Raw genomic sequence first — 17,240 nt, 5'->3', positions numbered from 1 at the left:
GGGAACGCAAGACAGAAAGCAGAACAAAAGGCGAAGTTGAAGGAAACCGTAAAACTTAAGATCCCTGCATCATGGAGCGGGCTTTGACGTACGGCAGTGTTAAGCACATATAGAGCATCCTAACATCCTTATATCAGCTACAGCTCAATGGATGTGAAGAAGCCACTCTCTTTCAAGGCTGAGATCATACGAGAAAACTTACCTGTTGCTAATCCGATACAGTCAGCCTGCCCGGATTGACCGCTGCAGCCAAATTTCTGCAGGCACGCAGCATAGCCGAACTCGCAAATCCCTCCATCACCTGCGTATTGACAACTATCAAAGGGATCAGGGCATCCCTGGATACAATCGAGCTTGTCATCTTCCAGATAACAGACTGAACACGGCATCTCGTCAGAGAGGCTTCCTCGTTTTGAGCCATCCAGATCCAGAGCACTTACATCCGTTGAAAATGCCACCATTGGCATCAGTCGCGTAAGCGCACAACGCTCCATCACCGTGGTTGCTAGACCCGTCTTGTGCGGCGCAGGCCTCGTGGACCTTGTGGACTGTAACCGTGTCAGTGATGTAACCAACCAAAGCTTCCTCGAAGTAGCAACCCACCGCCATTAAGGTCGTCCCACCATGCGTTGTTGGCAACCCACACTCCATTGGCGTCCTGAAACCAGGGAAGTGCCCCGACGGTGGCTAAGGTGGCAGCCAAGACAGCAAGATTGATTATTTGCATGTTGACTGGTCTTGTCTTCGGTCTCGAGATATGGAACAGATAGAACCCGTTGAGCGTGGTAGCTAAGTAAGAACAGGATAGTAGACTGAGGAATGCAGTTGTTACTGTCCTTAGTAGGACAAGCAGTGTTCACGACGGGGAAGGGTATCTTTATACGTCCAGCTGAAGGATCGGGAGCCTTCGCGAGCTCATGGCTTCGGTCTTGATGATACCTGATGACGTTAAATTCCATTAGTTTTTTAACCCTAGCTCTTAACGATCCTTTTATCCAGCGATATAGTCAGCGAGCCTGCTGACGCTGGAAATCTGATCTATGCGAGTTGTTCGTTTTTCTAAGTAAATACCTATATCGTGTTGTTTTATGGGGAAAATCGACACTCGCCCTCTGCAAGTAAGCTTGTCGCACAGTGTGGACCTTGCATGATAGCGGCTTGCCAATTGAGGAGCCAAGAAATCGATTGGACGTCATGCTGTGGGAACAAGGCACAGTCGTGAACCAGACCGGTCCCTGCTTTTAGAAAATACAAAGGGAGCAACAACTACGCGAGCTGCTACGCCAAGTAAGCCCTATCCAACCTCTGACACAGTAATCAATCGAATCCCCGGTCTCCGACAACCTCCAAAAGCTGCTCTAGGATCATCAGGGCGGACGGACCCCGTGCACCCCCGCGTTTCAAAGGCGTAAATATGTGTTAGACAGTAGTTACCATTACGAAATGATTACCAACCTTATAGTATTAGTCTTCATTAAGATCTGATCTCTAGCTGAATTAGCATCTCTTCCTTCTGCTTCTGTCGACCTGGTACGCCCTCTTGGCCTAATACGCCTTCTTTGCCTACCCGAGAGGATGGCCTTAATCCGATTCGGATCAAGCGATTCTTAGCAGTAACAACAAGAAGCGCCTCATGCCATCCATGACTGACTTTCCAGCATACATCTTGAGGGTCGTTGTAGAAAGCATGAGGCAGCCTGTGTACCCGTCCGAGTCGGTACACGGATGTCTACGATGACATCCACAGGAGAAGGCGACACCGACTCCTGCGCCCTCATTGATACCACTGTTTCAAGGGTCCGTCCTCAATTGATGGAGGTTGTAGCCAAATGCCCCCGTCTCTTCTATACAAACCAACCAACGAGTTTAACAACACTTTGAAGCGCCCCAGTGTCTACTTGGTTCGTTGATCAGCCTCCGTTATTTATTCTGCCCTGCGCACGCCCGCACGTGGATGTTCTCGATCCACCTGTCTTCGATCTTGTGGTAGTGCATGCGTACACGCAGTGATAATGTCCTCACCAATGTTGGTACTGTGCGACGCGCTGCAAATCGATGTTCAATCTATGGACGGTATAAATTCCAGCGGCAAGGCATTCGTAAAGCCAGCTTCTTTTTCTTTCACGCGCCCTCTGCATTGCATTTTTCCAGAGGGAATGGTACCGTGGATGCAGCTTGGGCAGTACACTGTGGGCCACGTAGCCACACGCTGAATGTCGCCAGCGAAAGATTTCTAGTCTGGAGTGCGCGGCGGTAATGTCTGTCAGACTGCAGTCTTTGCCGGACAGTATGGAATGTATTTGTGCTGAGTGACCGTGGTGCTCGCGATGTTCTACGTGCGAGGAATACATGCTATCTTGTGGGCCTCGCTCGCTGGTCTCGTACTTGTCGTCGTCAACACTGGAGATGTTCGACGTGTCATCTGGGAGCGGTCGTAGACTTGCTGTGCGCGGGCTCCACTTAGAAGGGAAATGCGATGCTTAGCTTAAAGACTGCGTTGCCCTGTAGTCTTCTCGCCGCCGGTCAATCGCATATACACTTCTTGGTCTCCACCATGTCCTTGTCATGTGTGAAAGAGCGAAGATCGGCTGCGGCCTACATGGGAGATGCGGAGAAGATCAAGCGTCACACATCGCCAAGGTTTTGTGTCCAGATACCCAATGCTTCCAACTCCAACGACAGACACGTTGAGACAAAGTGTTAAGTGATAGATGAAGTCGCGAAGTTATGCTGATCATCCTGATAAACATGCATACGATGACATGTGTGGTTGTTTGACAATAGGGGCGGCAAATCTTCATTAGGATATAGCGGCTTGGTAGGCAGTGGACGTTGCATGATGTCCGTCATAGATCCAAGGAGGTTGTATTCCGCCTTAAGGCAAAGGCAGGCGTAGCAGCCGTCTTAGTAGCGATTCAAGCTAGCTCTGCCTCGATAACACTTTCCACAGAGTGAGATGGCCTCCAGATGTTAAGCACCTTTAATCCCGCGCTTTCCACCAGCCCCCGCCACTCAGCCTCCGTCCTCTCCTTCGCACTAAGGCACGCCATCATGGTGATATCGGACGTTGTCACACGAGCGAGTGGCTTCACAGAGCTGACCAAACTTTCGTGGATGAGAAGCTTTGAATATCCGGGTTCCATAGCTTCAGCAAGGTGAGAAAGGATCTGCTTCGCCTGTGTGTCTTCCCAGTCGTGCAGCACGTTGTGCATGAAGTAGACACGGGCACCTTTCACGGGCTGTGGTTCAAAAAAGTCATGAGGGTGGATGGAGATGGTGTCGTCAATATTCAACTCCTTGAGAATATCAGGCAGGTCCTGGAGCACCAGACTGCCCTCAGGGATATTAGGGTGGCGCAGATGGAACTTGATCAGGTCGTGGCCCTTGCTACCACCAACATCGACGACTAGGGGCCGGTCAGGCTTAGACTCTTTAACAAGAGTCTCAGTTGGGTACACATCAACCCAGGGCGTCAGGTTATGCTTGGAGTGGCTCTCCATGGCATCATTGAATTCCCGTGCGGCGGCAGGGTTCGCGCCAAGGGACTGGAACAGATTTTCATTTGAGCCTCTCATGAACTGCCAGTTGCAGTCGTTGGGGTTAGTAGGGACCTTGTATCCCGTCTTCTTGAGGTAGGCAGGCAAAGTCCTGAACATAGGGGAATTGACGAAGCCATAGAATTCACCATAGACATTGGCGAGGGCCTGATCCTCAGCGAGAGCGCGTATCCACGGTGTAGGCTCATAGGTGTCCACGGCGGTCTCGATGGCAAGATTCTGCCCAGAGATTTGCCGAATCATACGTCCTGCATTGCCGTCAGAATGCCCATCATGAGTCAAGCGAAGCAAAAATGTAACCTACGAACAAGCACTACGTCGGCACCCGTTGACTCAGCCAGCTCCGCGCAAGTCTTCTCGTCGCCTCCTGTCTCGATCCATTTGCTGAAGACACCCGCGTCAATCAACGTCTTGACGCATGCATTGGTGGCCGGATTGACCCAACAGTGCTGCCAAACAATGTCCCACGGCTTTTGTACTTTGCTCAAGGCTAGCGTCAGCGCGTCCATGGCACGGACGCGCTCTGCTTCGTTAACGAAGGACTTCGCGTCGAGGCCCTCCAGGGCTCCGATAAGTTGGTCTGCTGATGCCATGTTGGAAATGGGGATTGAATTTTGGGGAAAGATGCAGGAACAACGGAAACGACACGCGGTCTACTATTTGACAAAGGGAAATGTTCTTATCTACCACAGGATTCTGACCATGTCTACCGGTTGACTAGAGGGTTTCCAATACTATAGTAGTTAGTAGATTTCTTGTAACAGATAAGCGCATACTAAAGTCCATTTTACTTACATGTACTTTTCCTAATACGTAGTTCGTCCTCAGCGACCCTATGTAATTGGAATGGCCAAACTTTTTGGGTATCATCTAGTCACGCGGCTACTCGATACAGTGATCAGTCTTGGATTACATTGAATAGACCGCACGATTTAATGCCATGCGGTTTGAATTGGTGAGCACTGATCAGTTGAGGACACGGTATCCGAAATTTGAGTGAGCAAGGGTATCTCAGGGGCAGACCCACCTGTTCGGCCCCCCGCGTACTTCTCACGCCACTCTCGGCATGTCGTGCTTGGCATACAGCCACTCAGACTCGTGCGAGCGACCTTGACAGGACCTACCGGTCGGTAACTATTGTAGCAGTTGAACCTTGGTGCTGCTGAAAAGTCCGTATTGAGGACTTGAAACAAGGTTTTCACTGAGGGAACGTGAGACTTCTTGTAGGAACATGAAACTCAATGCTGCTCTGGGTTTCTGCTCAAGTCGCATTCTTTCACAGTTCTTCACTTTGATAACATTATCTCAACAATGTTTCAACAACACCAAAGCTTGCCTAATCATATCATCACCACGATGCTGCTGCCTTGTCGCGCGTGTAGATGTCTAGAGGAAGTACTGCCCCCCACATTGACACCAAGCTAAGTGTCACGATCGTCAATTGGCTTCGCCCGTCGGTCACCCTTTGCGTTCGTGGTCACCTTAAACTCAAGTGTCTTGTGGATCTGATCCGCGCCGTGGTAAACAAGTGGGATGTCATCGATGCTTCTACCTGCGTGGCTCAATGTCCTCTCCTTGTCACCCAATCGATGCCCTTGAAGTTTATCCTATCTTCCGCTGGTGCTAGATAGCCCTCGGTGGGTGGCACTGCTGCGTCGTCTCTGGCTGGCGGTCTTACTGCCACTGAGAGTCTGTACTTTTCCTCTGACCAAGCGGAAGAGCGGGCCCAGCGTGGGCAAAGAGGAGCATACCACGAGAATGCAACCCTCTCCTAGACCGAGTATATCGAGAAGCGGAACCGGGTCTAACAAAGTTAGTTCTGTGTTGAGAAACGTGTGGAGTGAACGACTCACAAGTCGGGTTCTCGGCCAGTACTACAAAGATTTCCCCAAAGATTGTGAGTTTGTAGATGGTGAGAATGAAGGCCAGGATTCTGAGGCCCAGCGCGATCGAGACCAGGATGCGGTTCTTGAGCAGCATGTTGAGACTCATAATGAACGGAATCGGGTACAGGGCGAAGAATACATCTAGGAAGGCAGAGTAGGCCGAAGTGAAATAGCCCAAATCTGACATGACCTTGGTACTGGCACATTTTCCGCCCGGTATGGTTCTGTTCCAGCCGAATTCAACCAGATCACATTGCTTGTACCACCAGATCGAGGTAGCGAGTATACAGGCCTGGGAGCTGAGCGCGAGGCCCCAGGATAATATCGTCGTCTTGAGTCCGTAGTCCAGAATACTCTTGAGAATAGCGATGATGGCGAACTTGGGTAGCGAAAACGCCCAGATCAGTACTGAACTGATGATTGCATTCCACTTGAGAGCTCGCGGTATCAATATGAAATTGATGGCCTCCATTCTTCGTCCAAGACCGTACTGGGTGCCGATTGTGATCAGAATACATGTGACAAGCATCGCAACGACGCAGAATACGGTGATATAGTCGTCCATACCAAGGCCGCCGCCTTTGTTGGATATACGAGTGCCGACTCTCAACGCTACGAAGGCTACAAAACAATTAGCTGCCATTCAGCGCAACATAAGAGGGCTACTCGCAAGCTGTGACTGCGAACATAGACCAGTAAGCCCTATGGGAGATGGTGCCATAGTCTTCCACGTCCCACAATCCCATGATGTTGACGATTGGTGTTGCAAAGGTTTGCAGAACATGGGACGAACGTTAGACCCTCCTGGTGCGATAAAGTGGCCTCATTGTTCAATGCACTGCCGTGGGACGCGGCATAGCATGGAGCGAATCCTTCGCCCCATGTAACGGCCAGAATCCTTCGCTACCCAGGTAGCCCCGTGAAGTATCGATCGCCGTAACCTAGTTGGACATGTTATCTTGATTGCCAATTAATACCGTGAACAGATGGTCGACAGGCTGATCAGGAACTCCTACAGGGGAAAATAGCTGAAAAATCGTTTCGTACAGAAGTTGTTGCATGACTACAGCCAATTAAGACACAACGATCGCGAGCTACCTTCCAGAAGGGTCAAAGGATCCTTACCTCAGGAGTTTGCGATGACTTGCCGAGACTCCGCGTCGAGGAGTCCCTGTGGTTCATGCCTCATTCGACCGACCGGCAGCTCTCTCCCAGAACAAAACCATGCACCGTGAACGGCAAGCGAGCCGATCATCCCACAGAGGTTGCGCCACTCTCTGCGTTCAGCTGCAATGTCTCGACAGCACAACAGAGAATTACCCTGTTATAAAGATAGATTTATCCTAGCTATTCAAGCAATAAATGAAGGCGCTTTTTCAGTGGGCAACACGTTACAGCAATCTACAACGTTCGTCGAAGCACCCTCCATGACCGACGCGCCTGAACGACATCACGATGCGATTCCCATGCCAAATTGTCAAGGCTTACGAAATGTAAAGAAACCACACTATTTCGATACGTAAGAAAGCTAAATACACGAGGGTTTACGCCTACGCTAGAATATACGCGCGGAGTGACTCACTAATCGTTTGCTATACACGGTGATGGCCAGGTGGACGAGAAATGGGCCAGCAACCTCGTTCGTTGCAAGCCTGAGCTCAAAGCTCGACTGGATCGACGCACAATTGCCCGAGATCCCTGTGCAGCGATTCAGTGGTCATTAGCCTTGTTTTGACCTTGGAAAGAACAAAAAGAGAAAGTACCGCATCCTAGATGAAGATACCTACAACTTTGACGAGACTGGCTCCACTATAGATGTCGCAGGAAGGGTAAAGACTGTTACTGCTTCGGAAAGATGCAGCCGGACTATAGGCGTTCAACCTAACAACTGCGAGTGGGTTACGTTGATTGCAGTAGTCAACACGAAGAGCTGGGCTGTCCCGCCCTTCTTCATCTTCAAAGCCAAGAACCACGATAGCACCTGGTACCACGACATACCAAAAGACTGGCCAATTGGCGTTGGCGACAACGGTTCAACAAGAATTGAGATTGGTTTAGCCTGGTTGCAGCACTTTATCAAGCATACAATGGCCGGTACGGTGGGTAGCCACAGGCTGATTATTATCGACGGCCTACAACTCCTACATCAGCGGCTGCTGAATAGAACCTTGAAACACCAAGCAACGCTCCGTGGGCATTGCGTAGGGTACTAGTAACAAAGGCAAGATGTGTCACATATCACTTGTAGGAAGCGATGGGGTCAGTAACTGACCTATTCCTCTCAGAGAGCAAGGTACGGCATGACCGACCCTAGACTCTGATCCCTTTGATACTGGTACAGACCTCACTTCTTTCGCAGCCAGTAGCCGTAGCTCACCACCAAGTACGCCAGCTGGTCCAAACTCTTCCTTCTTATCACGCTCTGATGCCAGAACCGTGGCAGATCAGCAATAGAGAGATACTACGGAAGCAGCTCTCCATGCCGCACACCACGGTAGATGCTCATGTCTTCCTCACACTGGTCGCAATTTCCAGGGTTCAGGCAATATAGTCGTCAGTTGTGGCACCAAGACTGGCACCCACGTCATCGTTAAGATTAGTACCAAGGTCCGTGGAAATTCAACAGCAATCACGATACTCAGGTCGACGTCAGTGGCGGCAACTAGACAGCTAAGAGCTGCATCATCAAAGCCATGGTACAATAGCTCAGGCGAAAGAAGGAATATAGTCGTCTTCTCCCAGGTTTTGATCCACATAGCTAGTCGTTGATTGTCTTACCGTCGCCTTCCATGCGGTTCGTGTCTGTGATTATTCTTGAGTATATAATCCAAGTGCTAGGTTGTGTGTTCATCGAGATCTGCGACCCATCGCGTCTCTTTGTCGAAGTCGCGTCGTCCCTCGCCCTTGAGGTTGCCCAGCCCCATTTCCCGCAAATATCTGAGTATATTGACAGCCTTACTATAACTTTCCTTCGACGTATAACCTTCATCAGTCAAGACACCTTGTAACTCTTTCCACAATTCTTGGCTCTTATTGAAAGAGTCTACCTCTTCGTCGTGTTGCCGTATCTCCTCCGATGAGAAATGGTACGGACATGGTTCGTTCGTATCAAAATGACCCCACTCCCTGCAACAATGGTCAGCATGGGAACATAATGGTAAATAGATCAACACACCTTTCAGCGCGAATTAAACATTCTTCAAAAGGAAAGAGACAGTTGTCCCAGGTAGAGCCAGCAAAAGCTTCCAATTGCTTGAGGGTCTGACCGTGGGGGTGTCGCATAACCTTATACATTAGAGGGTTCTTCTCCGCTGTGGTTTCTTCGTACGTGTGAATCAAGATAGACTGTGACACCTGGTATCTGAGCTTATCCTTCGTAGCATCGTCGAGTGTTTTGAACTTCTCAGGGAGCTTCATCAACGTATCAATCCCATAGTCTAGAAGCAATGGGGGATTGGCACTGATAAACATCGGGCCAGCCCAGGCTCCCTGCCAGTCAATGATGCATGATATCCGGGCTTGGTCGTCGACGTATACGTTACCAGCGTGGAAGTCTGGGTGCCAAAGTCTAGGAGAGGCAAGCTCTGGATCCTTAGGAGTAATATATGGAACTGTGGCTAGAAACTTTTCCAACAGGGCTGTATGAGCCTCCGGAGACATCTGTTGTGGGCTCGTGTACTGCCATGGAGTTTTGCTCGGTTCCTGTGGGTCCGCATAGGCATTGATCCATTCGATCTCACGGCGAGCGATAGACTTTAGGTATTCTGCAGAAGATGTCCCTACAACTGTTGCAAATCTGAATTTGAGGTTTAAAGACGTTGGGAGACTTACATGGACCATGGTATTGCATATCACTGCGTTGCTTCGCCCAGAATTCTCTTCGAGTGATGGGTCCAATGCAATAAGTGAATTCCACGTGACTGTCGACATCTTGCGGACCATTTGTAACGATAGCCGGCTCGCATCCTGCGATACCACTATCTTTGAAATATAATGACCCTAATCTGATAGTGTTTGTAAGTTGAAGTGACCGCGAATTCTGTGTTGGCGCAAGTTGGATCTTACTTGTTGGAGGAGATTGAAAGTAGTTTCCTCTCAATATCTATGAACTCATGAATAATGTCAACCTTCTTCCGTAGTGGAAGATCCTGCCAAACCTCGTGGAGTTGGGAGCCACTCGCTTCTTCCATGATAATATATTCTGCTTGGACAGGATTTTGGTCGGTAGCACTCCAAGCGAGAACTCGTGGGACAGGTATGTTCAAAATCGTCCGGGCAAACTCCATAGTTGCCACTTCCGATGCCGTAGTAAGCTTTGGTGGGCCAGCGTTAGGGTGTGGAATTTTTGCGATGATCCTTTGGCCATCGTCCATCTCAAGGCGATAAGCCTTGTTGTAGTTGCCTTCACCGATCTTATCGAGAGATACACACTCGTGTGCACCGACGGCTTGGCAAGCCGCTTGCTTAAGACTAGACACGTCAAAACGTCGGTATCGGGCCTCCAGTTGCTCACGTTCATTCCATAGCCATCGTCCGTTCGTGTAGCAGAACAGAGGATTCATGTCAATCCGAGAATGTGTGGGCGTTGCGCGGCTACCTTGCAGAGTGTGTAGTAAGCGATGATAGTACCGCTTTGCAATATTCGACACGCTTCGACCAAGCGCCATTGCTAGAGAACTGTGAAGGGGTTGTGATACAAGTAGGGAGACTATGTTGATAGGATGTTGAGACGCGCCGCTCACCCTGCAGCCTTTGTAGACTGTCTTGTCCGTTCACCTCACAATCCTGTGGATCATTTGAATGAGTTGAGTTGGCTGACCGGACACATGGCCAAGGTTGGAGAGGGATCGCAAGGCTGCAGCGCATACCTCCAAACTCAGAATTGGAATAGTGCGCGGCTGAATGTTTTTGATCGATAAGACGCTAGGGCGCCGTAGTCTTAGTGCGGCAACACGAAACCTTTACGTCAGCGGAGTATCTGCCTGAGGGATCAAAGCCAATGTAAGATAGTACTGTAGATACCCCTTAGTATGCCATATCATGCCCAGAATCGATACCAATCAGAGACCTATATCGGCTAACAGATGAACATTAACTCGTGCTATATCCATATCTTGGTGGATGGAGAAGGGCCACATTCGGCCCGATGTGTGTCCATAAATTTGTGTCTTAGTACCAATCCGCACCTAATGCCTAAGTAATATCCGAATATTCAGGAGTGAACATTGATACAAAGGTTATACGGAGCAGTCATTGGTGCCGATTCTGGACACGATCCGCCACCCCAAGGGATGCTCCAATCATACCTACCTGCGCGGTCATCGTACTTGATGAATCACCATATGACAGGATGAAACACACCGCACTGGTCCTTCACAAGAGGGCTCGTCGCTTGGGTCGGTTGAGGAAACACATTTGACGCCATTTACCGCGGAGCGACAACAGCCATCGCTTCCATCCAGTCACCGTTCCAGAAGCTCAACGCTGAAGCTGCGAAGCTGATCTCTACAGAGCTGCTTCCAGATGAAATCTGTGTCCTCAAATCGTTTGCGGAGAAAAGGTATACACCGTTGGTATGCGAGCCGATGATTTCTGCCCTTCCATTCACTCACTCTGTAGACGTCGCAGACATGGCAAGATAAGAAGCACTACCTTACATTTGAGGTGCCCACGAGGATCCGTTGATTGTGGAACTCAATGATCAAAGTTACTACATAACGCGCAGTTCCGAGCCTTTTGACCGGAAAATACGATACCCAGACAGCTCAGCCATGATATGGTTACAAGTAACGAAAGGAATCTCTCCTTGACGAAAGATGGAAGGTTGATAGCCAATCGACTTCCACGTCAGAAGGTAATGATCACCACGATAATACTACAGGAATGTGACGGGCGCGTTGGGGACCCAAAGCCAAGCCTCCAACAGTATAGAGATGAAGTCCAACAAAGAAATGTGGCGGAAACAAAGTCCTAGGATCGCAATGCTGATATTCTCCAGCCTTGTCGCTCCAGTGACTCTCGTTTGCGCGCGCGAGCCAAGAGAGCAAGAAGTCCCTCGAAAATGTCTCTGATTGCGCGCGATGCGTTGTGACGATGTCAAAGGCTTGTTCGGTGCAAAGGATCACAACAACGGGGATGCAACTCGCTATCAAATGCTCTTGCTGTTTCAGCCTTGTTGATAAATTATGGATTCCTGCAGGCGAATCTGCAGGCCAAGACCAGGCTGAGTACATGGAATGGTTGCACCTCACAAGCCAATGAATGATAAGAAAAGAAGGCTCTTCATCTTTCGCAAGGTCTTGACCAGTGGTGTCCTGACTTGATAATGCACGGTCTGACAAGCATAGCGATCCAAAGCCGTTGTGTCAAGGCGGTAAGTTACACTGTGATGAGGCTGAGTCGCAGTTTGCACGCTATGGTTGGGAGTGTACTGTAGCCGACTGGTTGTGATATGCCCTGTATTCCATGTCACCGAAGGAGTGAGTCCTCTAATCTTGCCTTCCCTCTAGCGCTTTTCCAGTAGGATGAGCAGCGTCTTCATCGTGAATCCCTTCGCTGTTCGATGTATGCTACATAAGAACTGCATACTCTCTTGGAAGCGCATGTTAGATAAAAGCTAGGAAGGGAGCAAATGGTCTCTCTTAACAATATGCGGACTTATCAGCCTGCAGGTTATAGCGTGTATTCTCACAATTACTAAACAGCAGAGCATTGCTCATGTGGCGTGACCTGCTCAGTCGCATATCAAAATTAAAAAGCATATCGGAAGGAATGAAATGAAATAGGAACGGTGTGGCAACCAGAACGAGTTGAGGAAAATGCGTTGTGTCTAGGTCGTGGAATGCTTGTTCGTGCCTTTCGGCTTTTCTACTTGTTCTATTTATATCATAGCTCTTTTCGCTAATTCCCACAAGACCTTACTTCTTTTGAGTCATCAAGTACCGTGTGCTTGCGTACGTGCTCGGAATATCATTGAGAATTCAGTAATTAGGCTCTAGCTCACACCTGAGGGGGACGAAACCTTAGACATGCACATAAGCTTTCGGCACCAATCACAAAATTTCGGCCAGCTTGTCAACACGTTCCAAACAATAAAGACTAGAGCAGTTGCAGGAATCGTGAAAGCCCAATATATCCAAAAGCTCTTCTGAATGACCTTCGATTCGGTCCACTGGAACAAGGGCATGGCGAATAGGGCAGCGATGAACGTCCCGGGAAGGAACAACATCGTCATAACGGCAATCGTCTTCATAGCGGAACTATCTTCCATTGTCTTAGTGGCCAGATGTAAGCTTGCAAGGGATGATTCGTTGCTTTGCATAGCCAGACGTTTGCTTTCGATGGTCAATTCGTTACTTTGCTCAGCCAAACGTCCACTTTGAATAGCGAGCTGTTTGCTTTCCGAAGCGTCCTCATGCGAAAGTAAACTTTGGAGCTGTTCGTCTTAGCATTGGAGTATGATAAAGAAAACGCATTACTTACAACTGTAATCTGATTCCTTGCTCTCTGCAAAAGGTACTCGGAGGTCGATTCGTTCCAGAGAAGTTGTGTTTCCAGCACAGACAGTGTGTCTCTCACTCCTTGCTGCGAGGGACTTGTCTTCGATGCATGAACAAGAGCAGCTTTAGCTACTTCGAGATGGCGTTGAATATTCGCTAGAACGGTGAGACTCTGAGCCATCGCCTTCGAACAACGAGTAATTTCCTTCGCATTGAGCATTTTGCCAATAGACACCATATCGCCATGGCCTGTGGCCGCCTCTGCATCACGGATCTCTTCCAGTTGTGACAAGATGTATCCATCGAGCCAATGCACTAATTGAGTAGCTACGGCAAGACTGAGAAATGCAGACGGACATCTGCAAACTTCGAATACTGGTAGGAAACCTTCAAGGAGACGTTCAAAATCGGAGAATTCGTCGGTAAGCCAGGTCAATTCTCGTGGGGGTTGACCTCCCTTACTCATGAGAATAGCCCTTGCTTCCCTTGTCTTCGGATCGAAAGACTATGCTAAATTGTAGTACAACGTGCTAAGATAGTAACTGAAGATCTCTGAAACGTTCTTCGAAGCTGATGGTTTCGGAAACTGATAGAAACCAAATGAATTCAGACGAATCAGATGGAGGACATACGGGTCGATGTTGATGGAACCAAAGAGCTCCAGGAAGGTCTCCTGTGCTGTGTAAAAAGGGAAAGGGAATGTGATTCGAATTTCGACAAGTCGTAGGCTCGGTGGAGTGTTAGAGTTATTCCTCGGCGCCATTTGAGTGGGTATTTCCTCCGTCTTGATAACTCTCCGATCAGTTAAAGTGGCCACAGTATCTTGGAAAACTGCTTCGATGAAACTGATTTCCTGATCAAGGCCTCGGTCATCGAACTTTCTGGATGTCTGGGGTAGAAATTCATCTCTGGCCAGCTTTTGAAGACATTCCATGGTTGGCAGTGTACGAAGGTCGCTATTACGAGGATATTCGACGGTTATCAGAGACTAAACTATAGTGAAAAATTGTATCTGCAACCACAACACTTTCAGGGACGGCTATCCTGCTCCGCTAAATAAACGTTCAGTGAGGCAAGAGTTAGATGGGCTGAGGTAGAAGTGGGGTACAGCTGGTTGCATAGCCTACAGTGCGGCTGATGCTGCGGGAGCACAGCCATGAGCGCTAGCTGGTAGTGGGGCGGAGTCAGATCGTTCGTTGATCATTTGCCCTAACCCTACACCTTCGCCGCATCAACACCCTACCTTCCAACGAAGGCTCGTGTTCTGATCCGGTCATCGCCCAAGAGTGTATCGCGTTAGGCTTTCACGGCTGAATCAAACCTATTGACGCCCATCTGCGTGATCAGCACAACGTAGTGAGCGAAGAGGAAAAACGTGTGCTATGATGTTAGGGTTGTGCTGATATTCGGCTGGTTGCGCATTAGTGTGTGGGGATAAACTTAGCTATTGCTATAGTTCTCCGACACTACGATGTTGCTTTTGCTCCGAGCTATCACATTGCTTTTATTTCGCGATTCAGCCACTGAAACTTGTCATGCTGGGCTGTGAGCAACGATAGTCACTACCAAACCGCCTCATCGCTCGACGTATCAAGAACCGGGCGGAAGTCGTCGACGTACACATAATACGTTCAAACTCGTTACAGCACACGATCGACATCTCTATGCAGGAGTACCAGAGTTTTGTTCGCTCATACGACGAGAATGGGACATCTTGGACTTTCAACCACGGCACTATTCCTCACAACAGGGGTTTGTACATTGATGAGCCTTATCCCGTATAACTTGGGTAGTTTTGACTGATGCTAGGTGAGCGGTGTCGAGCCTGATCAGCCTACTGAACCTGTATGATATCTGTGCACGCTGGAGTCGAAAGGCCTCTCGCACCTTGAATACATGGCAATCGCTACGGAAACAACTCTTCCCTTAACACCAGAAGCTTCCTTTTATTTCCACCTAGGATCGCACCAACTTCAAAATCGTCTCAGCTCATCTTCTCAGCTCGCTTGAACCTGGCAAGAAGTCGTCGCAACTTTAGCTATCTAGTTCTCAAGCTTATGAACACCTTGCTGAGTTGAGACCAGTAACCCAGCAATCATTTTGTTGCCCCGTACATGGCGCGTCCTGTCGCCGAACCTTAGTGTCAACATTCTTTTTCTCCTTCGCAAGATGGATAAGACATACCCGGCAACGTCGATTAGCTACTGGCCTGAATGGAACACATTCTCCGGGTCCGCCTTCGTCAGGTATGAAACACAACTATTGATATCCGTCAGTACATGGACCTTACAGAGTCTGATCTGTGAGAATACATGCCCCGTCTTGTGCGTAAGCGATAGAAGCGAACATAGCAAAAAGAACCAGAAGATTCATGTTGTTTGTTGGTGGACCGAGGTATTTGTGATTGTGAATGATGGTTTGGTATTCCAGCATGGCCGGAGAGCTGATTTTATATCGTCGCCAAGATGGCTCAGGATGGCCAAACTTTACTTCGATGCCATGATCATGCAGGAAATGAGGCCTTGGTAGAGCATCGCTGAACAGAGCTGACTTCTGAGTTGTGCAAAGCATCATGTCCCTGTCGTTTCGCCTTGTTCGGGATCATACGGAGAAATAGCGGTTCCCGTGCTGACATCTTACTGTTGGTAATTTCAATAGTTTGTTCTACCGGCACAAGTATTTGCGCGAATGGAAACAGGCAACGCGGACTATGTTTAATAATACACTTGCATAATCTCGCCGATCCTGCTGCGATTTAAGGCTTGTGACAGCTAGCTTCCAAATCCCGAGAAGTCCTTGGATGAATTGTTCACTGCTCTGCAGGCCGGTGTTGTTTACCTCGCTGGCGATCGTGATTGCTGCTTTCCTCTCTTCCGCTGTGATGCGGAGACACCCTATAATAACTGATGTCGGGATAGGGGTAGCAAACGCAGCGGAAGCAAGATTCCAAGAACCAAAAGCAGCTTTGCGCTAGTATGAAAACATATACGAGTAAAGTAGCAACACGCAGAATCACTAATCCGCTGTGAGCGAATGGTGAATCTAGGCTGGTTTTGGACCATGCAGTAAGAGAAGTATACAGGTACAGGCTGCGCATTGTTCTTCGGAACATCTCGGTCTAATAATTTTACTAAACCTTAAATGCACGGAAGTTAATTTGATAGGTCTCGCTTGCGATGGCTTTCCGGGACATCCGTAGCTTACTCTAGGAGGTAAGCTTATCTGTTATGCTTGGACAGTAACTCTAACTCTACGTTAGTAGTAATGTTTAGGGTCTAAGATTAGACTAAGCGTGTTGGCATAGTTCTCGAGTCTACCAAACTACAGGAGGTCGCCTCGGTCGCTTAGCTGCTATGTTTGGGAGTCATCTCACAGGGCTAATCTTTCCGGTAGAAGCTTGTTATCCGCATTGCTGGGTTTGCCTCGTGTCGACAGTGTTGGTTTGGTCTAGAGTGGGGGCCGGAGTGGAGATGACTGTGGCATGCATTGAGGAACTTGAGAAGAATGGTCAGGCGCGTCTTCTCTGCGGCCTTTTTCTAGACTTACACCGCCTTCTTACGCGTACGATGTTCTTCGTCACATACCGCCTCCGCTTCTTTCCCGGCGTTCTCCGCTGTTTCACGCCTACGTTGTTCCTCGCCCCTGTGTTGTTCCTCTAGATATACCCTCCTCTAATCCAGCGAACCTTCGGCCATGTCGTAGCGATGGGTTCTTTGCGATCATCGGCTCACGTTAGCGCCTCTTCCTATAGCCTTCTCCGCCGGCGGAGAACTATCATCCGTATATGCCTATTGCATGAGCGTAGACAACAAGGCTTGCACCAGATGTTGGGTAACCAAAAGGGTCACTTCCACAATCGTGATAAGAGAGACTCGCGAGATTTCTATGTGGGAGCGCCGCTATGTCTCGGCCAATGAAAGTTCTACAAAGTACACAAGCACCAACGCGCTGTTGCCTTCCCTAACGGAGGAAAGGTCATGTAGCCAAGCATTAGACATGCTTCTTGGTCAGAACTGTTCACGAATGAGCAGCCTATTGGGCAAAGCCTCCATATTTTGAAGTGTTATCATGATGTCGATCAGGAAGCTATGATCGTTTTCCATATTGTAAGTACGCCAAAGAAACGATAGATTGATCCATCCGACTTGATGTCACAGGCTGACCGTATTCCTGTAGAGCACTAACATATAGTAGTAATGTGGCTGCAGCGCAGTTGCTGTGCTGTAACCTCGCACCGTACCATGTGATCCTCTAAAGCCATTACGTCAACCTCCTCACAAGGACTGACTTCTCCTACG

At 49.0% G+C, this 17,240-nt stretch overlaps 4 protein-coding genes across 4 annotated transcripts; all 4 read right to left on the bottom strand.

The window, feature by feature from the left end:
- Nucleotides 1-393: 393 nt before the first annotated feature.
- AA0111_g11332 (hypothetical protein) lies at nt 394-727 on the bottom strand (the record flags this gene model as incomplete). Its single annotated transcript, XM_028645185.1, has 2 exons — nt 394-548; nt 604-727. 2 exons carry the CDS (start codon nt 725-727, stop codon nt 394-396), a joined length of 279 nt encoding a protein of 92 aa, XP_028501053.1.
- A 2,188-nt stretch (nt 728-2,915) lies between these two features.
- Nucleotides 2,916-4,150, bottom strand: AA0111_g11331 (hypothetical protein; the record flags this gene model as incomplete). The annotated part of the gene is made up of 2 exons (XM_028645184.1): nt 2,916-3,805; nt 3,862-4,150. 2 exons carry the CDS (start codon nt 4,148-4,150, stop codon nt 2,916-2,918), a joined length of 1,179 nt encoding a protein of 392 aa, XP_028501047.1.
- Nucleotides 4,151-5,164: 1,014 nt separating this feature from the next.
- On the bottom strand, nt 5,165-5,972 carry AA0111_g11330 (hypothetical protein; the record flags this gene model as incomplete). Its single annotated transcript, XM_028645183.1, has 2 exons — nt 5,165-5,361; nt 5,411-5,972. 2 exons carry the CDS (start codon nt 5,970-5,972, stop codon nt 5,165-5,167), a joined length of 759 nt encoding a protein of 252 aa, XP_028501048.1.
- A 2,305-nt stretch (nt 5,973-8,277) lies between these two features.
- Nucleotides 8,278-10,005, bottom strand: AA0111_g11329 (hypothetical protein; the record flags this gene model as incomplete). The annotated part of the gene is made up of 4 exons (XM_028645181.1): nt 8,278-8,569; nt 8,619-9,222; nt 9,275-9,447; nt 9,509-10,005. 4 exons carry the CDS (start codon nt 10,003-10,005, stop codon nt 8,278-8,280), a joined length of 1,566 nt encoding a protein of 521 aa, XP_028501076.1.
- Nucleotides 10,006-17,240: the final 7,235 nt, after the last annotated feature.

Source organism: Alternaria arborescens, assembly GCF_004154835.1.
Source record: "Alternaria arborescens strain FERA 675 chromosome Unknown contig_48, whole genome shotgun sequence".
Classification (NCBI taxonomy): domain Eukaryota; kingdom Fungi; phylum Ascomycota; class Dothideomycetes; order Pleosporales; family Pleosporaceae; genus Alternaria; species Alternaria arborescens.
This window is presented reverse-complemented; position numbering and strand designations above follow the sequence as displayed.